This window comes from Scophthalmus maximus, chromosome 21 (genome assembly GCF_022379125.1).
Source record: "Scophthalmus maximus strain ysfricsl-2021 chromosome 21, ASM2237912v1, whole genome shotgun sequence".
NCBI classification, from domain to species: Eukaryota; Metazoa; Chordata; class Actinopteri; order Pleuronectiformes; family Scophthalmidae; genus Scophthalmus; species Scophthalmus maximus.
In genome coordinates, this window is record NC_061535.1 from 867994 (window position 1) to 893838 (window position 25845).

At 41.9% G+C, this 25845-nt stretch overlaps 2 protein-coding genes across 4 annotated transcripts in view; one reads left to right on the forward strand and one right to left on the reverse strand.

The window, feature by feature from the left end:
• Positions 1 to 8306: 8306 nt before the first annotated feature.
• shha (sonic hedgehog signaling molecule a) lies at positions 8307 to 16949 on the forward strand. Its single transcript, XM_035619771.2, has 3 exons — positions 8307 to 8871; positions 12863 to 13124; positions 15172 to 16949. Exons 1-3 carry the CDS (start codon positions 8572 to 8574, stop codon positions 15858 to 15860), a joined length of 1251 nt encoding a protein of 416 aa, XP_035475664.1. The 5' UTR covers positions 8307 to 8571; the 3' UTR covers positions 15861 to 16949.
• A 2885-nt stretch (positions 16950 to 19834) lies between these two features.
• Positions 19835 to 25845, reverse strand: part of rbm33a (RNA binding motif protein 33a) — a 30717-nt gene continuing 24706 nt past the window's right edge. For all 3 annotated transcript variants that reach the window (XM_035618823.2, XM_035618824.2, XM_035618822.2), the window contains exon 19: positions 19835 to 25659. In XM_035618823.2, the coding sequence (XP_035474716.2) occupies positions 25611 to 25659 (49 nt within the window). In that variant the 3' untranslated portion in view covers positions 19835 to 25610. The remainder of the gene's footprint in view (positions 25660 to 25845) is intronic.

A 25845-nucleotide genomic window follows, 5' to 3' on the forward strand; every position in this document is an offset into this window, starting at 1 on the left:
AAACATAAGGAAGAATTTAACAGTCACAGAGACAGACATTTGCTCAAAGGTTGGTGGAGAACAAAACAGAGGTTAAAAGCACAATGAATATTAGAGTTTCGGGATCATCTCAGTGTGTTGTCACCCAACATCTCTTCTGTTGTTCTTCTCTCCAGTTTCCCTGGTGTGTCAGAACAGTCCTCGTGTGTCACACGAGTGCTGACCCTCCAAGATTTTCCGACACACCTTAATCTACCAAAGCCATGCAGTAAGAGGTGGTTCTGTATTGTCAATAGACACATTTATCACATCTACAGCAGTTATCTGTCTCACTGTCTGTCTCTCTATCTGCTTTATTGTATTGTCCGTCAGATGAATCTGTCTGTCACTGATCAGACATCAAAGGAGTTTGAACGCAGGTCAGTGCCCCACATTTCCTCTCATGGGACAAAAACAGAAGCTTCTGCTACGTAAGACAATTAACCCGGAGCCCACACTACCACGCTTGCTAAACAAATAATAAAAATAGTTATGACCGCCTGATTGTTTGGCAGCTTTTAAGCTGCCATAAAAAGATTTGGACCATCCATGATTCATTTGAAGATATCTTAAGGTGGATTTTGTTATTCAGGGTGTCACAGTGTAAGCGGAAGGGGTCATCGGCAAGGTGCGAGTGAGAGGTGCAGTGCAGTCTGGGTGCTACTCAGACTCATCCTCCAGAGCAGCATTTGAGATTTCCCATAAACACCCACTCCCAGCTCGCGCTCTCTCCTCACCTGGACTCTCAGTCGCTCGGCTCCCAACCACACTCTCAGGCTGCTCCGTCAGTCACTCGCCTCATTAACCACTGTTGGGCTGTTATTCCCACATAGATGCACATGCTCTCGCATATGTACACACATATACAACCACAAAGTCAAAGTTTCCCTCTCCGAGGCAGTGGAGGGTTTGTCAATTTGCACATTTTTACATGTTTTGACATTTTGCTTCTTGTGTGAATGACTAGCTGCAGGTTCACGTTCTTACTGTCACCATCTGATCAGATGAATTGAATTTGGAGTGTGCTGACAGGATATTGTAAGTGTGCACTTTTTTCCTCTTCTGTTTGGATTAGAACTCAACAGATACATCAGTTTTCACTCCCACTTATATAAGGGACTGCATGGAAATTACATATATATTTATTATATATATATAATATCTGTCTTTGGTCCTGTTTGCATTGTGGGTGATGTAGACTCCAGGTTTTGACAATGAAACAAATGGATAAAAAAAAGGCAATATCTCTAGTTCTACTGCATATATCATCTATTCTCTTTTTTTTGCCTGTACAGTGAGTCTGACAATCAACGGAGGCTAAACTGAAGCATACCATAAAAATGCTTTGGACACTCAAGAGTGCTTCATTACTTTGAGATATTTGGGAAGGGTATACCATTTTTAATCTAAGTCAGATGGGTCCAGAGAAAAGGGATGAGCTTTGGGGCTTATTGTGTGAAACGTAGTGCTCTGTCCCCCTCCCCAATTCAATAATTTTCATTCAGTCCCTAAGTGAACCCTGCGAAATAGATTGCTTAGACTGAGTTATTTTGGGCTGCATATTAATCAGCAAAACTAGGTGCATTTAGAGTAAACCCTTTGATTTAAGTAGCTCGATGTGAATGATCCACATATTTCTCAATAAATCAACAGATACAATATCAATGCCAGTGGGAATATTTGTATGATTGGGTTTCTTTTTTTAGCATTTCTGGTACCCACAAACAGCATTGATCATTCAGACCACAATAACTGTTTTACACAAAATGTATTGCCACTATCACTTTGAAACGCCATCAAATATCCAGCTGAAAAGATCTGTCCATCCAAAGCCACAAATCATAATAAGATATGAGGCAGTGTCCCTTTTGTTCAGCTTCCTTGTTCCCTCCAGGCAACAGCTTTGATCAGTGGCAGCAATTTCCTGCATTAGTAAAGTTTGAATGGGCGCACGAAGCAGGAAGGATGTCGGTTGCTGTGTTGTGATTTCACACAAGCCATGACACCGCAGCGCATGCTAGCACTTCCCTCTCTGATAAACTGGGATATCTGCCGCAAATCAACTTCAAATTGGTTTAAATCAAAGGGTGAACTGTAATGCCACAACACAGGAGATCATATTTAGTAATGTTTATTACTGTGAAAATGTAAAGAACTATGTTTAACCAAGCAAATAAACAACTGGGCGTAAATTTGATGACAAACAGTGTTTTGCATACATCATCAAGGCAGATGAGAAAGAGCTGATTGAGGAGAGGAATGCCTGAGCAGCATGTTAGCATATCATAACTGACTATCAGACACACAGGTGGTCTGTGTGGTTGGCATGGATAGTGTAGTAGCCTGCTAACGGGGCGTGATTAAGCTTTCCTGCTGTTTGCTGTGTTCCTAAAAATCATTTTAGTCAGAAGGGAATTATAACCTCCATTTCATAGCCAGGGGTGAAATAGCACACACTCGAAGCAGCCATGGCTCATTACAGAGATAGAATCTGTGTCCTCACTTTAATGACGGCGAACGCTGAAGAGTTCTTATTGAAGCAGATTGCTCATCTCTAAGAAGTGTGTTTGCATTGCCGATATTCTCACACCAGGGTGATCAAGTTTGATACTTTAGACATGGACGGTTTCACAACTTTATTTCTTCGATCAGCAGTGGTGTTTGGGTCTAAACAGTTTCCAGTAATCTTGTTGATGAACACGTTTTTCCAAGAGGCGCTTAAAGGGGCAGTGAGCGATTTTGGAGAAAGCTTGTTTCTCTCTTTGTTGTTGTTGTGATTTCCCTGCTCTGGCCGCGAAACCCGCGACCTCGGGTATGGGAGTCCGACAGACAAACCACTAGGCCAACACCGCAGACTCGCAGCACTACTCGCTACGTCGAGTGATGTTTACAAACTGCACTTGCATTTTTGTGTGGTGCGGCCCGCAACATTTTTATTTATTTTTTGAGTTACAGAGCCAGGGCTCAGACAAAAACACAGATTTTTTTTTGGCGCAAACAAAGAAGCGACAGCTAACAATTTTTACAAAATATGTAATGCTTTAGAATCACTTACTGCCCCTTTAACAACTTAACAACAGGCACACAAAAAATCACAAAGGCATCTGAGCTCATAATCAAACTTTTAATTCTTCCAATGGTATGACATGATTTAGACACAGGTTTTCTAGAAATGATTTGCAACTTGGCTTATTTTTCATCCCTAGCCTCTGGGTGTACTACACACCCACAACAGTTGTATTGTGGCCTTTTTATCTTCAAACTGAGGTGTCAGAAATCTATGAAAATGACCTTGATGATGTCATGGTGATGTCATCAAGGTAATCTCTGATTAGCCTTGAAATTTTAAACTATTATCAAAATTCCGACGTTTGATAGATTTGGGCATTTATGCAGGTATGTCTCACAAATAATGCTGTTGAGAAGCTTTATGGGAATTGTAGGATTCACTGTTCTTGGAACTAAGCCTATTCCAGGACAAAATATGAAGATATTGTGGCCACTGCACATTAATTTGGACCAATTGCTTTATTTTAATTGGTCTCCTTTGCAATATCACTTAAAAGAAAGAAAAACTAATTTTTTACATCAGGGAATTGCTTGACATGTTGGGTATGTCAAGCAATAACAGGGTAACATAATGTAATAATTTGTTTCCCTTTCTTGCTGAGAATTAGATGAGAAGATTATTATCTCTCATATCTGTTCATTCCGTATGAAGCTGGAGAAAGTTAGCTTAGCTTAGCATAAATACTGGAAGCAGGGGGAAACAGCTAGCCTGGCTCTGCTCAAAGGTTAAGAAAATGCACTTACCATACACCTTAAGCTCATTAATTTCATGTTAACCATAGTGTTAAAAAATTTTCCTTTTCACATGCAGGATATTTTTTGTCCAAGTGCCTCTCAACCTCACAGTGAAAACAAGATTTTAGACAGCCAGGCTAGCTGTTTCCCTTTGTTTCTATTACATAATTCTATGATAGAATCATTTTGCATCATAGCTTCAAAATATAGCGTCCAGACACAACTCTTGGATAAAAAGAAAGTAAGAGTTTATCCCAAAATGCTGGAGATAATTTTTTACAATTATGGACTGAAAGGGAACTGTCTACTGATTAAATAATCTCTAGTGTTGAAGACATTAAGGAAGGTTCCAGGGCTCAGAAACAGACCAAGCAACTTGTTTGGATGTACATTCTTTACAGCGTTCCTGCAGAAAGCCTCAACCCAGTTAGATCTAAAAGTAAACGGCTATGCATACTTGTCAATACCACTGAGCCCTTCCCTTCTGTCACCATTGCCTAAGACTGCGATGGTGTTGCATGACGACCAGCACTGACTCACCTGGTGGAGTATCACGCGCACACACACACACACACCGGCCCCCTGCTCTCCACTCACTCACCTCCTTCCCCTCCCACTGTGTTCACCCTGCACTGGAGTTCAAAGTGGTTTTGCCTGTCTAGCCTTGGCGTTTAATGTTTAAGTATTGGGAGCGGCTGGAGAGTGCAAATAAAATGCCTTTACAGACTCTGGGGCACACTGAGGGCTGTGATTCCAGATACTGTATTGTGAAATTTCCATTGTGCTTGATGGCGTATAGCCTCGGGGCACCCAAATGAGTTCAGCTAAGTTTTGACTCTTTAATTCTTGATGCGTGTGGCTTAGATAAACCATTATTCAGAGTTTATTAGGCCGGCAAAAGAGTACACATGTTCCTTGGTATGGACGGCAACGTGTCTGCACCCTCAACTCTTTTTCAAAAGTACAGAAGGGATGAAGGTTTGAATGCAGACCCCACCTGTGAGAGAAAACCACGGTGAATCGGCGGTGTAAGGCAGCCTTCTGTCAGGCTGAAAGAAAGGACAACCTATTCACAGCCAGGGAAAACAACACAAAAAGCCTGACACTACTTATATGTTTGTGCGTGATTATTCTGTAGTCCTAATCCGTCTAACAATGTTACAAAACATTCAGACAGGAGGAGGCTTTAAAGCAGTAATTGGGGGGACTTAGACTGCTAAAACTCCACTCAACCACATTTAGTTGCATCTCGCTTGTGCTTGATCGAGACTGTGGCACAAAAAAATCAAACATGGGTGTGGATTTAGTATGATTTGAAGCATATCTCTTAATTCCCTTGAATATCAGGCCAAAGATGGAGCTTTTCAAAGAAGTGTAACAGGGTCGATGTAGACATTTCAGAGGAGGTAGAAAGTAAAGTGAGCGGATGTGAGGTCCGTGTTTTGGGGGGTACGGGTCTTGATGGGACATTATAAAGCCGAAAACTGGTGACTCATAGGCTGTTTTCACGCCTCACACTGGATTAGCCATCACATGCAACAGGCTTCTTAATGTGAGTTGTGTAATTGCCCCAATCCCTCCAGAATTATTTCATAAAACCAGCTTCAGTTTTGCTGTGTCACCTTCGTATGCAAAGTGGAAACACACTGGTACATGTTTGACTTTTTGGAGGCTTTGTCATTGGTTCAAAGTTACATTTTTGCAACTTTAGCTGCAACAGACTGCAAAAAAACTTGGATAATACTGTCCCAGTTTGCTTGTTCTAACCTAAATGGCAGGATTATGTGCTCCTTTGTGGTTGAGCTGTTGGGTTTATAAAATCCTTTCAAACCCCTTTTAGCAAACTGAAAATGGCTATTTTGAAGCTGAAGGGGAAATTCTAAATTGTCCATAAAGTTGTTGATATATTACTATATTGATCATGTGTTAGCCCGACAACAGTCCGGTGAGATGTTCTTTACATCTCAGCATGCATTCACCCGAAAGATTAGAAACCCTGTTTCTGAATCTTGCAGTGCAGGAAGTATTTTGGTGTTTTTTTAAGGGTGTTGGACTTTTTCAGACACTATCAGACAAGATCTGAATCAAACGTCCACAGACTAAATTGAGCTTAGATACTTGGATTTATTGTCCAAACTGTCTGCGGTGATTTCCATTGCCTTCAGTTGCGAACTCCACCCATCTGGCACTGGAGGAGGCCAAAACCAAACAACGAAGTGTAATGTTTGCAAATACTATTTGCCCCAGGTCTGGCTGATAGATGGTTGGTTTCCTCTGTGAGAAACTCAAGCTCAAATCTATTCTGTCACATCAGCACACCTTGCTTTTTAGGCTGAATTATTCATCGCAATCTCTGCATTATTCATTTCACTTAGCATCACATTTTGTCACTTGGTACATTTACAAAGAATCCCTTACAGCCTCCATTATTGTTGTTATTATTATTATTGAATGCTTATATCATTTGGAATGTGAGCACAATGTATGACCTCTGAGGACTGTCACTGCCTTCTCTCCCTCTGTCTGCGGTTTCGTGTGGCATGCCAGGTCTTATCTCAGACCTGTGACACCTTAACCAAGACTCTGACCTGGGGCCAAACCTCCGGTGTCCCTCAGGGCACTACCACTGCTGTCAGCTCCGTGTTTGAACAGCACCTCTGCAGAGACAGCTGCTGAAAGTCCGACCAAGACACCTCGAGAATGTCCATGACATTCAGCAAAAGCAGAAGCGATTCTCCAATGTGCAGACTGAAAGCCATCACTGGTAGTCGAGTATTTTGGTCGGGGTTACACAGCAGTGTGCCGAGTGCGAAAGCCACATTTTGGCCAAGAGTTGATGTTCATGGTCTCGGCGAATGGCAGGGAGTCTCACCTGTCCTGGCTGTGGTACCACAAGCCTGGCACAGACTGCACAACACCAGACTGGAGGTCAGCCAGAGGGAGGTTCAATGAAAGCCACACCAAAGACTGGCATATCTGTCCTCACTTCAGAGCACCTGTGCCACACTCTCGGTGTGATGAGAGCTAAAGTTGCATCAAAACAGTCCTTCTTCCTGTAATTACTCTTTGTTATCACACAAATAATTTTCCCTTCCTGAAACATTGAAGATATTTGTTTTGTTCTGAACTGATGTGGATACAGCGCCGTTTCATGTGCGATGGTCCCATGCAGTTTTAATCAACAACACAAAAAAGTTTCTTGAATGGCTCTGATCATAACTGTGTGTGTGGGTGTGTGTGTTGTGTGTGTGTGTGTTGGGCTCAAAACAACTCAGGAAGGCTGATGATTGAAATACAAATGTATTTTAACATCTAAAGCAAAATCATAATACATGTGGAGAATTCAATGAAGAATCGGTGGTCATCAAGGAAAGCCCTCTTTGGCCCTGTCCTTTAAAAGAACGTTAGAGTTATGCACAAACACGTCCGTCACTACCGGTAAATACAGCGGTTACCAAGGTTAAACCTGCCAATGAGAAGGACTTTGGAAAGAAAAGGGCGAAGAGAGAGAAGGGCAGCCTGTGGGTGATATTTGGCCCATAACAGATGTTGCAGAATGTATGCAGAACATTTTAGGCATTAAAAAGGATTTCAATCAAATTTGGCCTATATGTATAAAGCCTTTTGGCTAGGTTATGTCTAGTATGGCTATCCCCTTCCCACCCTCATTCTTAAGGAGTCAACTTTACAATGTGAGTCAGAATTTGAAATAAGTCGGACAGAAGAATAATTGAAAGAATAAAATGCATTTTAATGCGTAAAGGTGGATGGTTCAACGAGGGCACACAGTGTGCACACTGAATGGATATTAGAGCAGTTTTATTTTCATGTTCACTGAGTAGTTTCAAACTACGAGGCTAATTCCGTTTCATTTCTTTAGACTTTGATTTAATGAAACGTCTCCAAACTAATTTCCGTGCGTATATTCACTCTGGCATGCGGCTGTTTTATAAAGGAAACGAGGTTAGAAACAATTAGGAGATCAAATCCACCAATCTAATAATTAGAGCAGAAAGCAAACTACTCGTTGGATTTATTTATTTATTTATGGATTTTGTGGATATGAGGTCTCAGCAATATCATCCGGCGCATGCGTGCGCAGTGCGCGTCCATGAGCAGCTCTATTCTCCTGGCAAACGCATTGTGCGGAAAGTTCCTCCAGACGCACGCCAATTGCCCCACACACATTGAAATCCCTTCAACTCCGCTGCTTCAGTTTGAGCTCAGCACTATGCAAGTGCTCCTGTCTATCTCGCCTTCCCTGCGAAATCTGAAAAAAAAAATGGGAGGGTGAAAAAGACTGTATATAGTTGATGTTTTCCCATGGAACTGCCCCTCCTCCCCGCAACACAGACTAATCCTCAGGTGGAAGAAATCTTTTAAGATTTTTTTTTTTTTTTTTTTGTGGGAAAACATCAGGAGGGTTTGTCTAGGCGAGCCAATCAAGTCCCTCCCCTGCTATAGATCGGCTGCTATAATACAAAGCAGTAAAAGCGGTCGCCTCACACAAGCGGCTGCAGCTCGACTAGAGATCCCGTGGCTTTTAATTCCCTCACTACTTTTTTTTTTTTGAACCCTCCTTCGATGTGCCCCGTTATTGCCATTTGTCTGAGGCGCTCGTTTCCGCACCTGCCACGGTAGAGACCAGGCGAAGGCGAAGTCGAGGAGGAGACAAGGACATTGCGAGAGCCAGTAGAGGCAGACGGTAGAGAAGGCAGCGGCGACTCGCTTGAGATCTTAAAGGACAAAATGCTGCTCTGGACCAGAATCGTATTGGTCGGTCTCATCTGCTTGTCCTTGGTGTCCTCTGGGATGGGATGCGGGCCGGGCAGGGGCTACGGCAGGAGAAGACACCCGAAGAAGCTGACACCTCTTGCGTACAAGCAGTTCATCCCCAACGTGGCGGAGAAGACCCTCGGGGCGAGCGGCAGATACGAAGGCAAGATCACGAGAAACTCCGAGCGATTTAAAGAACTGACTCCCAATTATAACACAGACATCATATTCAAGGATGAGGAGAACACCGGTGCCGACAGGCTAATGACTCAGGTAAGGAGACAGAATAACCCTTTTCCTCTACTGGCCGTCTCCTAACGCACCATCACTGCGCACTGCAACAACCTCCTTGTCAGACAGATTGCGCACCTTAAGTGAAGTGTGCTTTACCCGCTGCTGAACTCTTCACACTGAGCCTTTTAACTTCACCGTACAAGCAGATGCGCTTTGTGCAGCAGCTTGGGAGTCTTCAGAGGCTGCAGGCTGGAAGCAAATGTAAAAATCCAGCTGGAGAAGTAATGTGCAGACACACAGTCAGGCCACTCGGCCTTCATGATTGTGACAGTGTATTTGAAATATTAATGTGCCCCTCTCTCCTCATATCTATATTTGTATCTCGGTGAAACAGTATTTGTTGCCTTATAGACGCACATCCATGCTGCCTTATATTTCATGAAGACATTCAGTATATGTTGCATATTTCAGATTTACATTACAGCTTGTTTAAAGCCCCGTCTCTTTATTCCAGCCCTGGGGATGCGCACATCCTCAAACAGCCGGGCTTATTCCGAAATGGCGTTGCTGATTCAGACATTTTTTCGCACAGGCTGCTTTAATTTTGCTTTTCGCGTGGTGCGCATCAGTGCATGGAAACAGTGACATTTCTTTGAGAGTGTTCGGGACTTCATAAATGGGTGGGACTCGGTCAATTGTAGGGGCAAGGCGCACAGGGGTGGTGGTGCCATTTACAGATGCACTTGCATGGATGGTGACATCCTTTTTAAATACACCTTCCTCAAGGAGGCAGTTAGTGTCCAAATCTCACGGCTCGTTCGGTACAGATATGAGGAGGCTCGCAATACATCAGAGAGATGTAACCTTGATTCCTCTCCAGGCTGCAGGATGCCGCGTCTCCTCTGCACTGACTTTTAGCACTCAGATGCTGGTGAATTATTAAAAGCGCTTGGGTGATATTGGCTCAGTAATAATAAAATGCCGGTGGTGATGGTGGTGGTGGTGCTGCTGGTGGTGATGATGCCGGGCGCGCGCCGGAGTCCCTGAACCCGTGCGTCGCACCATGCACGAGCACGAGCTTCGATGAAATATTCACAGTGCGTGCGGTCTCGGCGTCCCTCTCAGCCCTCCCCACGTCTCATGTGCCATAAACCTATAGGTTCTCATACACACAGATATTGAAATTACAGGTGCGTGGGGTGCGATGCGCAAAGTCGGGTGCGGGGACCCCGTTCGGGTTTCCTGTCGGAGGTTCCAGGATCGCCGGGGGTGGGGGGAAGAGGAACGGCTTACTGTTACTTTTACTTCATACATTTCGGAGAATGTAGAAGAACGCGTCTTCATTAAGCCTTTCAATCTGAGTAGAATGCCCCACCTGCTGTATAAACCGCTATGTTTGCAGGTCTGTAAATTATATCATATAGACAAGGTGGCAAAAGATTGAACTGATTTTGGGTAGCCTTAAAATAATATTTCAGGAGTAGCTTTCCATCATTTTATTTTTTACAGATTTCAATTTAAAACGATCTCAGTCGCTGTGGCTTCTGGTTCATCGTCCGTTTTCCTACAGCATCACAGCGTTTATAGAAAACACAACAACCTAAGTGTCAAATGTACATGAAAGGGCTTTTAAGCGCCCCTGACTGTGCTAGAGACGCAATTTGAATTTACGACCTATGGTCAGCGGGAGGCCATAGTAAGTTGAAACAGGTGAGATTGTCCTTATCGTTCATGCCCTTTGCAAAAACCATCAAATTAAGGCAAGCGCATTGAGAGGAATGACTGCAGTTGTTTTGTAGACTTCTCTGACAAAGGCATAAGCATTATCACATGGGGATTTACGCTGTGCCAACAGTCTAAGCGCTGTTTCACGGCTTTGCGCATGAACCCAGTGGGCTTTTACGCACGGACTTTCACGCACGACTGTAGCGAATGATGAGTGAAAATAGATGTATTCGTACACACAACACGGCACGTGCCAGCTGCAGAGCCCTAGGTATGTGCAATAAATGAATTAATCAATCAATCAATTCACTGATACTTGAAGGAGCACTTGAGCAAACTATTAAGACAGAGCTAAATCCTAGGATAGTTGCCAATAGAGGCGTTTTACAGACATTTACAGTCAGTGTTCTCTTGAGTGACGGGGCCTTAATTAAATGAGCGGGATCATCAGTTTGGAGGCTGAGCAGCCAAACTGCCCAACTTATCCACAAATCATTGATGCACTTTCAGTAGTAGAATGATATTTGAGTCTTGAAATGAGCGGGAATGTTCTCTTGTGGAGCAGTAGGGTTGCTCCATATCCTAAACTCCCTTTATTTCCAACAAGGATTTACTTGTTTCTCCAATTTTCCAGACCACTTGTAAAGCAGATTAAAGTGTTGAGTAGATTATGACACTGGATTATGATACATGACTTAAGATTCAAGGAAATCATTTATGTGACTTATGCAATCGTGCTACCTACAGTTGCAAATGTCACTTTGAACTTTTAAGAAAAGTTCCAACACTAGATTAAATGGCTTTTCAAAAGCTGATTCCTTTGGCAGTGTAGCAGGAGCCTGCAGTCTCTGCCCGCAGAGTCGGAAAAGAGAGATGAGCTGGCGGCTTGTTTGCACTGACAGGTAGCTGATAAGTGTTTCCTCTAACCAAATCATTTGTGAAAAGATTAATAGGGAGGCTGTTGAACAACTTTACCCCGAGCACAAAGCGCCGGGTCGGGGGCGCCCTGCTGGGCTTCACGGTAGCTGAGCAGAATTTGGCTTGATTTGCGGCACACGACCTAATGAATTAATAAATAGGTTAAGCTTTACGGCTCTTGACTCCGACAAACCCATTCAGAATGTGGGAGTTTTATGGAGATGTTATTTTATTCAACGCACTCTACAAGTGTGATATCCTCATAAAACAGCCACTGATATTCGAGGATCCCCCTTATTTTGTTATAAGAGTTTTGTGGCTCCGTGTGAACATTCTTGCTTTAGGACACACAGTCTGTCCATAAGGGGGAAAGGACAGTGGGTCGCACATAGACGCTCCTCTGTGCTGCTGCCGTACCATCCCTGCAATTTCACAAGTCTGTCAGTCAGCAGGCGGAACACAACGACTTAAGGAGGCATGTCACGTTTCCAAGACTTTGCAGGGGGAGAATAATGAAACTTTCCCTCCGTGGTCGGACTGAAAAGACCCTTTGTGATGTTTTATTTGACATATTGGTTGAGGGTTGAGAATAGTTGTCTTGGAGAAGGCCAAGCATCTTGATTGGGAGAGCGCGGAGAGGCTGGGGCACAACGATTTATATATAGGACAAACTGCAGATATTTTAGGGCTCCAGCTGCTCTTGGAGATCGTCTTCATATCATCTGCATATCAATTATTTATTTAAAGAAAACAGACAAGTTGCAATCAACAAACGACTCGCTCATTCCACGGCCCTAATATAACTCATGAATGTGTAATGTGCGCATGTTGCGTTCAATGCGACACTTATTTTTGATAGAAAGGGGCGCTACTTGCACCTCTCCAAGACCAAAGACCCATATGTTATAGGCCAGTGAAGCGAATGCGGTGCCTCATCAATATTTCATCAGCAGCTTTCTTATCCGACATGTGCCCTCTGACGCTGCTGCTCACACTGAGAAATGCAAGCCCACATTCAGGATCAGAGCTGCAGTTCAGTCCCAGTGTTTCAGGGGCGAAATGAGGGGGAATCGGGGGCGTCAGGTTTGGCTCGGTACAGCAGGGATCAAGCAAATATGGATCTGAGGTATATTCGTGGAGACGAACAGTGTGTGGCGCAGACGGTGTAGCCTAATATCTCTGACCGAGAGATGACATGTTTCAGACAGTTATAACCACCTGCTTCTTGGCAACATAAATGTGTGAATGAAAAAAGCTTTGGTGGCAGATGCTCTTCCAAACTCAGATTATCGCACACCTTACGCCTGGGGTCCGTTTATATCTGCGCGCTACGACCCAATCTAATGACACAACATGTGACTAATTGAATGATTTCTCCCTCCCGCAGAGATGTAAAGACAAGCTGAACTCTCTGGCCATCTCCGTGATGAACCAGTGGCCCGGGGTAAAGCTGCGGGTCACCGAGGGCTGGGACGAGGACGGACACCACTTTGAGGAGTCTCTCCACTACGAGGGCAGGGCCGTGGACATCACCACCTCAGACAGAGACAAGAGCAAATACGGCACCCTGTCCAGGCTGGCGGTGGAAGCCGGATTCGACTGGGTCTATTATGAATCCAAAGCCCACATCCACTGCTCTGTGAAAGCAGGTATGACTGGAGGCAGGGAGGGAGGGGGGGCACATTTGTTGTACCCTTTGAAAATCTGTCATGCGCACCGTGATGCTGGCTGGAGAAGTCTATCACCTGTGCTCATTCTCCATCGGGTGCGATTGTAATCGTCTGACAGGGCAGGTGCAGGTCGGGGAGACTGCAGCCCTGCTGTATCCTCTACAAAATGTTCCTACAAAAATCAGTGTTGCGCCAGTTGTCTGTAAGTGAAAGGTAGATTAGATGGAGTGAAGTTAACAGGGTCCAAAAAGAGAGAAACAAAGGTGATGCTTGTGTTATTTTAAAAGAATTCACATTCATTTCAGCGACCGCTCAGCCGACATCTGATTCATTAATAACGGGGGACTACATTTTACGCATGTTATGATCAGTAAGAAAAAGTATCATCTAAATGAATGATTGATAACAATATATGTCTATTTGATGAGGTGATAAGTCCAAAAACATATTCATTATGACGAGTTTTTTTTGTTATTTTTAGAACTGTATGAACTAGTAAAAGTCATATTTCCATGGTTGACATATGGTGGCGTTATGAGCGTTTCCCATGCAGCTTATTTCTTGATCTTAGATCGCCCCACACTGTCTCCTGGTGGGAACCACGGCCACAGTGTCACAAGTCTGCTCGCTGTGTATTCATGCACACCATGCTGCAACCAAACCAAGATACTGGAAGTTGTGCTATTGGTTCCAAACTACATCGTTTTGGATTTGGTCATAAAGGGGATGAAAAGAAAAAAAATGCCTGTTAAGCTCTCATATATGGATCTCATTTGTCCTGTTTAAGTTTTCATTTTTATTTTAAGACCTTAATTTGTGGGTTGGGGTAAATGATCTTCCTCTCGGGCCTTCACTTGGCGATTAAAATATTTCTTCACACTGATTGATGAAGCATGGCTCTTTCTCTCTCTGTCTCAGCTCAGACCTTATTGATAAATCCCTTATTTATCATTCAGAACACACGTTTTGAGATCACAGCAGGGCCAGGTCGACGTGTCAGTGGGGGTCATGCGACTTTACCAAAAGGATTTGGCTGAACAATGTTGAATTGCTCGGGGTAAATCTGGTTCTCAGTTGTCACCTTATTTCATGCTCGGGAATCTTGAAAGAAGATTAAAAGCCCCCAACTTCTGAAACCGCCTTTTCCTGCGTGTGTAGGACAGTGTGATCCCAGAGACTGGTATGTGGAGAGCTCCACCAAGGCCAAAATTATTGTTATCAGGACTGACAACAAGGCGGAGACGTGGTGGAAAGAGGGGACATTGGTGTTGCGCAACACAAAGCATTTAAGAGTCCGGGCCCTCATTTAAATTCAAATCTACAACTCGAGAGGCTTGGAAAAGTGGCTCCGCTGGGTAAATAGTAGTTGTGAGTCGCCTGTTTGTGTGAATTGTCACATGGAGGTTTCTGCACCTGAGTAAATATGGGACGAGTCGCTGGGAAAGGCGTGAGTGTTCTTTACCGAGAGCAGCTCGATCCACAAGCTGATTTAGAATATCAATGGCTGCTCTTTATTGTTGTTGTTTCGTTTTTTTTTTAATTAAGAAAAGATGAGCCAAGGCTTTGGGTTTTATCGCCTCAGACAACGTGGGCCGAGCCAATACGCATTTGGCACGGAGGAGCCGACAGGCATCATTATGCAAAATGCATATGTCCCACCATGGTGTGTGGAGGGTGTGGAGGCAGTGAAAAAAATACAAATACGAGCAAAATTCCTTGGGGGGGAAGCTTCTTTAATGGTCTTTTGAATGGACCAGTGGTTCTCAGCTGTAATGAGTCAAAGCACGTACGTCATTATCATTTTTTAAGCCATAAACTGCTTGAAAGTTTTAAATGTTTCCTCTTTAGGACACTGTGAGTGTTTTGAAGACGTATGTTTAATATTCTTGCAGTGCCACAATGCGTTCTGTTACGATGGATGACTAAACAATGATTTTCTGAGGGTATATATTTTGGCGAGATTTTATTTATTTTTTTAACATGATCTTTTTCCTTTTATTCTTCTTCTTCTTTTTTTTTTTTACAGAAAACTCAGTGGCAGCAAAATCCGGCGGCTGTTTCCCGGGCTCCTCCACCGTCACCATTCAGGATGGAACCAAGAAGGCGGTCAAAGACCTGCAAACAGGCGACAGAGTGCTGGCGGCGGACGCGGATGGACAGCCGGTTTACACCGACTTCATCATGTTCATAGACCAAGACCTGGCGACCAGGAGGCTCTTCTACGTCATCGAAACCGACTCGGGACAGAAGATCGCCCTCACCGCCGCGCACCTCCTCTTCGTCGGCCACAGCAACTCCACAGAAGAGTCGGACGGGCGGATGTCGGCGGTCTTCGCCAGCCACGTCCGATCTGGACAGAAGGTGTTCGTCTTTGACGCAGAGCGACGTCAACTCCAACCGGTGACCGTGAAACGGATTTACACGCAAGAGCACGAGGGCTCCTTCGCGCCGGTGACCGTGCAGGGAACCGTCGTGGTGGACCAGGTCCTTGCGTCTTGTTACGCAGTGATCGAAGACCACGACCTGGCGCACTGGGCCCTGGCACCTGTCAGGCTTGCCCACTGGGTGTCCTCGTTTCTTTTCAGTTCCCACCCTCAGGCCAGTGCGCAGAACGACGGAGTGCACTGGTACTCCAAGATTCTTTATCAATTAGGAACATGGCTCTTGGACAGCCACTCGATCCACCCACTGGGGATGTCAGTATACCCGAGTTGAAACCTCTACTGCAGGAGTAGAGTGGGACTAAAATGTAGGACACACAAACTATTCAGTAGATTAATAAATAAAAAAAATAATAATAATTGAAAAAGAAATAACGAACAAGCATACAAACAAGACAAACAGGCCCCAGCGGAGTTGGGATATTTATTTCAGTGACTTTTCCAAGATTTGTCCCCTTTCAAAGAATGAATGGAGCCTTAAAAAGTTTCTCTTTGAATAATTTATTCTCATGTGAACTCGCTGCTGTCTCACAAATGGATTCTGAAACGGCGTGAGCAGCAAACTGTGCATAATCTATTTTTGTATATCTCAAATGCAAAAAAAAAGGAGAAAAAAATGAAGAAAAAGAAAAAGAAAAAGAAACAAATAGCGCAAAGAGACAGAAGAACATGTAGAGAGGAGCTAACGTTGACAGGTTGTAATGTTCATATGTGCATATATGTGCAACTGACTGTTATATTTTGGGAGAACAAACTTCGCGGGGTTCCATAAATTATATTTTTATACACAGAATTGTAAATTAGATTTTGACAGATCGCTACCGAATCACATTTCGTTATTTGAAATAGTGTAAGATATGAGAATATATTTTAATTTAAATACTGTAGCTGGGAAAGTATTGGAAAAAATCTTGTACTGCTTGGTTAATTAAGAATTGTATTATTTTGGAAAACTGTTCGTTTAAGTTGTCGGAGAGGGACAGATATTCTGCCTCATGTCTGCATTCTCTTGCATTTTTCTTTTGTGTGTTTCCATTTTCTTTTATCCTGTTTTCTTCTGAGAAAAATATTAAATGCAGATTCTGACAATTCAGTGACAGTTCAAGTAGTACTGAGACGGCCTCGTTGAATAAATTAATAAGTAACTCCTGTAAATGTACTAAAATGTATTTTTTCTTTTCATATTTTGTAATAGGGAAATAGTTTTATAGAGATGACCTGCGGCAGATGCACAGTTTGGATAGTCTATATAGCCAGACCATACCAGTTAACTTTCATAACAGGGCGATGTGTCAAAAAAATGTCTAGAGTTTATTATTTATATGTTTATTACAAAATGAGATAAAGAAAATCTTCAAACTTGCAGTTGTTACATTTCTTTGTCTGACCGAGATCCACAGGAAACACAGGGGAGCAGGCCAAGGATATTATGAGATATTTTACAGCCACGTTAAGGCCTTAACTTAGATCTTAGGAAGATCTTATTTTCCACCGGTCCAGTTTTCTTTCACATCAAACAAATCCTGAATCGAAGGCGGTTTTAATTCAACTTCGACACAGTACGGTTGAGTTGATCCTGCCGGGAGAGAAAGCAAACAACGTTGCCCTCTTTGCTATATAGCTTTTCCAAAATGGCGAAAAAATATTGCGCTTTGAACTCCCTTTTGCGTGCTTGCGAAATGTTGAGAGTCGATGTCAAATTTAACGAGGTTTGCCCTCTGCAAATAACTTCCAACTTGCAGACAAATTAAACAGAAGCGTGTTTGTTGGCCCCTAAATCTGCTCCTCGGTGTCTGCTGGTTGGGGCCAGATTGCTCCGTCAGTGACTTGACAGTCGGGTCCGACAGGGGAAACAGACCCACTGTGGTCTGAATCACAGCTGAATAAAACATTTATTATTAATCTTGGCAAATCGCTATAATCCTCCAGTATTTTCACAGGGACTTATAGCGGGCATGTAGCACTTAATCGTGAGGTTTTAATCATCGTGAATCTTTGTCTTTTTGAGGAGTGCTACATACCTCTCAGAAGGAGTCTCCCCCCGGTGCCATTTAAAAAATGGTGCAAGCGCGACACCGTGTGGCGAATCACAGACAGTGCTGCCTAGAAATGCCTCCACGTCCTTCAGCTGGGACTTATAAATACATTCGTTGTAGATGTATAAATTAAGGGAAACTGACTATAACCAAAAGGAGGAAAGCAGCAAAACTTGCTATTTAAGTTCACTAGTACAGGCACTCAGTAGGACGATTACTTCCGCAGAGGCCGAACAATCCTACACATGATTGTCTAATTGTCATAAAACACAGTCCTCAACAGTGGAAACTCAAGTTCTGTGCATTATTCCCAGGAAATTGAACAGAAATCTTGAAAAAAAAACACCCCTATGTTGCAATGTTAAAGAAAGTTGAAAAATTCCTGGATCTGCACCACAATGTAATGGGTTCTTTACAGGTCCAGGTCCAATGTCTCGACCAAGTCTGCTAGAAGTTGGTTTAGCAATTTAGTTCATGCATAATCCTGCTAACAAATAAACCAACAATTCTAATGTTAATGTAGGCCCTGGGAGGTCGGGGTGGTTGTGGAACATCTTGCTTTGGTCGTTTAAAGGATTCAGCTGAGATGCTTCAAATAAACTATACAGGTCTAGAAAGAAGCATTCATTCATTTAAGAAATAAATGAAAATGCAAAATTCATTATGTGAAACTTTTTTCGAAATTTAAAATCACAACAAAAAAAAGACGATAAAGGCCAACCTTCACGCAGACTTATCAAAGGTAATAAAGGGGCCATTGAACCAGAGTTTCTGAACACTGTTGCAACACGAACAGGAATTCCATTTCCCCTCTCCCACATTGTGTTTTGTTGTTGATATTGTGAGGTGGAAACTTTGAGGAGGGACTCTCCCGGCGCTGTGACCTTGGGTCCCTGACAGATACAAAAGCGTCCGCGCAGGGCAGCATTCCTCAGAGCAGGTAAACAGAGCCCCCTCTAATCCCTCAGTCTGCCGGAGCTCAACGACGGCTTTTACAAATGTTGACATTTGCAAACATGAACAGTCTGGCATTCTGCATAACAAAATTCCCCTTAGTGTTTCCAAGAGCGTTGCAGCATGTGGCAGCGCTCGATTCCTCCAGGTAACATTGAGTCGACAGCAATCGGCGTTTAAGACGTAACTGGTTCACTTGGATGGAAGAGAAAACCCACAGGGGTCTGGTCCTCAACTAGCCGTCACATTTTCACTTCTGCCTCCACCTTAACTGTCAATAGGAAGACTAATAACACCGTTTTCAGATATTCATGATGGATAGACAAACGGTTCGATTAATGATACGATAAATGGGCAGACGAAGGATCCTGAGAGACGTACTCTGTACCTTATGCTTTTCTTTTTTTTTACCTAAATAAAGTTTTGTTTTAAATCAGGGTTGCCAGCAGGAGTCAATATAGAGCAAATGGAATCAATTTCGTCTTATTTTGGAATGCTCTCAAGACTTTCCCTGTTGTATCTGGATCTGAAAATGTGGTGGGTGCTCAAGTGAACATGGCGGGAAATCGCTGCTTCTGCATCACTGCTTCAACCTTTATGAAAGCATCACAGCCCTTTCTATTTCATTCACTCCTCTGTAAATTATGTCTCAGACATTAGCCTCCATTTGAATGTGAAGAAAACACACGACTAACATATAGTGAGCCACTTCAGCTTTTAGAAGATTAGAGATGTAGTATTATTGTGGTATTATTATTAGAATTAAACTACATTGCATGTCTACAAACCTGTATGCTAGTCATTTTTGTGATTTAGATGACTTTCCTTCAGATCAGTGGTTCCCACTCTGAGTCGGGACACCTTTAAAAAGTTTGTGAACTTATTAATAGGACAGGAAAGAAAAAAGTTTTCTTTTGTTCTGTTACTTGAGCAGAGATTTTTCTCCAATTAGAGTTTCTAAAAAAATGATCTTGTACAGGGTAGTTTGCCCTCTTCTGAAGTGTCACCGTCACTGACCTGCCAACAGATGATAAATAAAATTGACATGGGGACGAGAGTTCACGAGTAGGCAGTCCTTCATCTTTGAGGATTCATAAGCCATAAAAGTTTGGGAACAACTCCTTCAGCTGACGCCCATTCTAGTCTAGGAATTTACTCCTGACTTAACTACCTTGTTTGTTTTGGTCTGAAATTGAGTAAATTGATTATAAAATGCCAACCACTGCCCAATCCACAATGAAAACAAAAGCGGCCAAAGTGTGTGTCATAGAGTTTATTTCCCTTTAGTTTCTGGTATCAAATGTAAACAATTTCCACATCTTCAAAAAATACTTAGTTTCTTATAAAAATAATTTTGCCTTTTTACAAAAACCACAGTTTACAGTATCATGAATACTTTCATAGAGACTTTTTGAATATTCCAACATAAAACATGTTTACTTCATATGATACATCAGTGTGAAGGGTGGCAACACACGTTTGTCAACAGTTTCAGGCAAAGCTCAACAGGTTGGACTTTCAGTCATCACTTGCTGCACCATACTGTTCAAAGACGAGGAAACCACTGTAGCGTCTGTTTTGTTTTGTTTTGTTTTTTTAATCCAACCAAACAAAGAATGTCATGGAGCTGGGATGACCTTTGGTGCAGTGAACGCCATAAAGCGGCTTTAGAGTTACAGGGTCAGCTCTGTGAACCCGGCAGTCGTCACAGAGAGGGAAACCTCCAGCCACTGGGCTAACAAACAACGGTAATCCAGGTAGGCCACCCTGCTTGATACAGAAGTATTAAGTCTTAAGTTCAACAATGGCAGCATCAGGGAAAAGATGAGCGACTGTAAAAAAAAAAATATATATATGTATATATATATGCAAGCTGGAAGAAGAGCGATGGCGGGAAAAGCAGTAATGAGAGGGAATGTGATAGGCCCAAGAACTCTGAATGTAGCAACATCTGTTTAGTGAGGAAAGTAAGTTCAAGCAAAGTCTTCATCCCAGGGCCGCAGGCTGGGTCTCTGTGGAAGAGTCCAGAATGTGAAGTGAGTGAGTTAAAAGCAGGAAAACTGACAGAGCAGTTTAATGGATAAAGTGCTCTTCCCACCAGTGTGCTGCTGAAAAAGAAATCCGTTAAAACCAAGAGATCATTGTTTTGATGATGTGGTCACATTAAAGTGCGTTTTCATGAGACAAATCTCAATAGTGTCATCCAAACAAAACGTCTGTGCAGCTACAACCTTCAACAGCCCACAGTGCAGCACCACAAGTGGTTTAGCTTTCTGCTCAACCTATTTATACCTCTCATGTAATCAATACCTCTTTTATATAAAGATAAGATATTCCTTTGATGGTTACATTAATATTAACCGATTCAAATCACTGATTTCCTAAAATATTAATAAATGGCAAATTAGGGGGTGAAAAACTCTGTCATTTGACAACACATTATGCCAAATTTTGCTGGTACAAAGAATATTTTATCAACTATAATCTTAAATTAAAAGACAAAAGCACGATTGGAGTTGGAGTAAATAAAACAGATCAGCACCCTTTGAAAGTTTTGGTGATGTGTTGTATAATCATGCATCAGATTGAATATTTTCTATACCAACAGGATAGAAAAGTTAAGGTGGCCATCTGGAAATGTCTTAAAAACAGCAGTCAGTAATGTTGAATGACCTGCCATGGACGATTACATTAGAGGTAGAAACTGGAGCTAGTTTTAGCAAATCAACAATATACTGGCCAAATCAAATATCACGTGAAGTACAAGCATTATCATGAAATATGCATGAGTTTTAAGTGCTGGAAAAAAATGTTTCTCAAATTGTATTATTTGTAATACGGTCAGTAGCAAATCATTACTCATTTACAACCCACCTTGTTGATTTGCTAAAACATGCCAAGCACTTGGTGAAGCCGTTTGACTTCTACTACACTGATCACTGTTTGTGAAACCACTCTGTAGACATGGATGTGACCTGGAGGAAAAAGAAAGAATGAAATGATTATTAATTCAGCCACAGCCTGCGAGATCTCAGTGCCCGTTAATCACCAAATGGACCTGTTGAAGAAAAAGTTTGAAGTTAGTGTTGGGCAGATCTCAAACGAGCTGCATATTTGACCCCAAACCAGTAAAACATTTGGATACTAGTCTTCAGCAGCATTTATAAAGGTCCCTTATGCAGACACAAAGAAGCCCCGTACACATCTGACAGTGAGCACAGAAAACGGCATCATATCTAAAATCTCAAGGTGTATATATATATATATATAAAAATATATATATGTAAGAAAATTCTTAGCATTAAGTACAAATAGATTCAATATGAATCTGTTCTGGCATTACAAGACCGGATGTCTTATAACAATATCACTATGACTGGCATTGCCGATACGATTTCAAATCCACAGGATTTACCACAAGACTGAAAATCACGCATAACCCACAACATGGAAGACAGAAAATACATTTCATGAGAACAAAAAATTTCCACATCAGTTGAACTCAAAACAAAAGGATTAAAACATAAAGAAGTCAGTTTAGAACAACTGTACAACATAGAAAATACTCAAAACCCAACCAACCTTTTACAAGAAGAAAGAAAGAATTTTATGGCTTGAACATTTAGACACCGCGTCCGTCCAAATCCCTTTGGTAATTAAAAGCAAAGTGAGAATCTAGTGACCTTTACTGGCAAGGATCCCCAAGAGCAACTTCATAGATTTGGTATTATTTCAAGTATTAACTAACTCAGGGGAAATACCACTAAATTTATGAATTTGATTTACACATGCAGAAAACACAGGCAAATATAACTACTTGAGAACCACTGATGAACCATTACTTCATGAATCTCAAAACTAGCGAACTTAATCTGTGATGTCATCCAGATGCATAGCCAGGAGTTCATTTTTCGACGATAAATTAAAAACTTTAGGATTTCAACGTGTTGTGTGTCCAATTTTTCTTATGATATAATTTGCTCTAACCCCCAAACTCAAGTGAAGTCATAATTAACCAAACCTGTTCCTATATCTTCCTCATTCTCAGGAGCTGCACATCAGTATTAGCCTGGCGGAGCCACACTAATACTCAAATGCATATTAGTCTGGAAACTCTCGGTTCATTTTCGATTTCCAAGAGGCGTTACCAATGGACGAAGACGAATCGTGTGACGTCCGTTGAGCGATGCGAAAGTGTCAACAGAATAGAGAAGAGAGGAGATGTCTGTGATGATGATTCCACAACGTCTGTAAACCAGTGTTGCCATTTTTGTGGGAGAAATTTGAAGATATTGGGGACTTTTGGTCAAATGCTCGTTCATCAACGGCAGCCTTGGTTGTTTAGAAAAGTTGTTTCTCTCCACGTGTCAACCCCGCAAATTATCAGATAATTGGTTGTGATTGGACCGGCAAGTTTTCTGCCGGGGGAAATCACCTCCCAATGGAGGGGATCCAGACCGTATCCTGGCAGAGCAAATTTAAATGGGCTCCCAGAATTCGTCTGGGTCCCAGGCTACATCAGTATGACATCAAGGTTAAATTCGCAGGGCAAAATTTCTCGTTTATGATTAAAGCATAATTCAGTGGCATCCCCCTTAATTTTCATGAGGTAGCATTTCTTGCCATATTATTTATACAGTCTATAAATAAATAAATAAAATTAATTAGAATTAATCGTAAAAAAGAGTTGGGCATTGATCCCAGGTTGGTGAATAGTTTCAAAAGTATATATGAGATACGTCTCAAGGTGAATACCCAAGAACTAGAATATGGTAAAGTAGAAATTATTAAAATGTGGCACAAATTAGAAAGATACTTCATCATAAAGGCACCAGACACATGGACATCACACACAACCACACATCTTTGGGCTGTAGTTTGACCGGATTTACATACCTGCATGTTCACGGTATATTGGCCATGTTTTTATTTTCTTGTTTTTGCTTAAACTTAGTCAGATATCTTATAAACAGAAATGTGGTCCAGTCATTTAGGCTCTAAATTCAAAACAAAACACTTGTAAAATGACTTATGTCTGGACACATCAGCATATCCTACATATAAAAATGTTTTAACTCGATACAACATGAGTGAAGAAGAACTCAAAAAAAAAAAGATTAACAGGATAAATATTAGATTAAAGCTGGTCTACTTATGTACATGATCACTACACAGATAATGGTTGCCCCCTCACGTTCCTGCGTCAGATCCCGATCAAAAAAGTCACCACTGAACTTCAGTTATTAGTAAACAAGGATGTTTGAATATTTAGAGGACCAGCTTCAGTTTGACAAATATTAAACCGGGGAATAGGCAAATGTGGTGGGATTAAGAAAAAAAAAATCATGGAATTATGGAAAAGTTTAATTTCTAAGAGTCTAATTTACTACATCTAAACAAAAATGCCAGACATGGAAATTAGGTATTTAGGGAATTAAAGGTTTTCAGTGTTGTGGTAGCATTCCCTAAACAAGGACACGCTCAGAGAAAATCAAGAGTTGCATTAGTGATTGTACAACTTCCTGTATATTCTTTCTCCCACGTTTGGAAATATTTTTTTTTACCTTTATATAGTAATATTATTATTTTTACTATTATTATCATCATCATTCTACTTTAAAGCCGAGAATTTATAGCGAATGCCTACTATAAAAGGGAACATTCAACATGCGGGGTAGTTTCTTTTGGTGAATTTCTTTTACTTTTCTACTATTGTGCCAAACATCTGCGTTACCAATTGCTAAGTGCCAAGTGCTATTCCAGGTACCCAATTCAGCTCACTGATAAAGAATCAAATTATCAACAGACACAGATTCAGAACAGTTATGTCTGAAAGCGGGTCAAATGTATTTTTAGCTCAAATAATTTAAACAACCGTGTGTATATACTGAGAAAACTGTATGCAAGTCTTTCTGGTCTACCAAATAAGACAAATATTAAATTCCCAACAATATACATTCAACTCGTAATCATATAAAACCTAAAAAAACACACCGCCTCAAAGCACACTCAGCACATATTAGAAAGCTCACTCTAACTCAATAATCAGACATACAACTAAAATACGCACCCAAAACACATTCCAGGTGTTAATAGTTAAAAGATCCCTTAACATTCGGAACAAAGAGCAAAGCCAAACGACCAATGTTAATTAACTTTAGCTAGAGATTTGATCTGAACAGTTTGTCTGAGAAGCGGCACTGGAACTTAACACATCAGAAAATCTACACAGCCACAATTCCCAGAACTGCTGGGAATTAAGAAAAAACGAAACATTATTCATGTTACATCCTGTATTCATTTGGCTTTAGTCAATGCTACATGTCCATTGTTTCATCATCCACCTAGGCCGCATCTGTGCCTGTATGCAGGTTCTCCACTAGGTTGTGCTATTCACCCCAAAACTGCTCTGAGACTCATTTCTAACTGAAAGCGGGTTTGGGTTGGAAGGGGGAAAAAATTTAGATCTGATAGTGATGAAATACTGCCATCTAGAGAAGGGGAGATACACTGCAACGTGAATAAACTGGCCACAATCTACCACAACCATTCCCTGCATGTAAACCAAACACAGAGACACAAATAATAAGAATAAAAATATGATTTGTCGCACCAGAATTACAACGTTCCAAGTGTCCTTTTGCATTTTGTTGTAATTAACGTTACTGAGGAGGGGAGCAACCATTATCTCATGATATGTTTTACTAAGTGTCCGTGTAAGATGCACAAAAAGGTTCATCACAAACTACATCAAAGTAGGATTAACGGTCTAGTGTCTCTCCAGTGCCACGTTACAACAATAGACAATCGGTGGACATACATGTCATATACGGGCGGGCTCGCAGCACATGTCTGTGTTCATTGTTCCGAGTTGATAAGAGATGAATGATGCTTCCGTGCTGACGTTGATCGTGAGTGACCCCGAAATGGGTTGAGGAAATACTCCAATGCCAAGTTGGAGCCGTACACATGAAGCGCCCACGTCAGGAGAGAGTGACTTCTTGTAACAGGACTCCTGGGCTCAATTGTGCTCCTCATCCATCAATCAGCAACACGTCAATGTGGGACAAATCAATCATGTGCCTGTGTGGTAATTGCGATAATAATATTTGAGCCACTGTCTCGGAGGCTGAGATGCTGATAAACACTTATGTCACAATCTGTTCAGAGGCTAAATTTCTACACCGTCATAATGGCAAAATGTAAACACCTACCACAATATGTAATGATTTAACTGGCATGTGTAAAAGATGATGAAAAGAGGAGGGA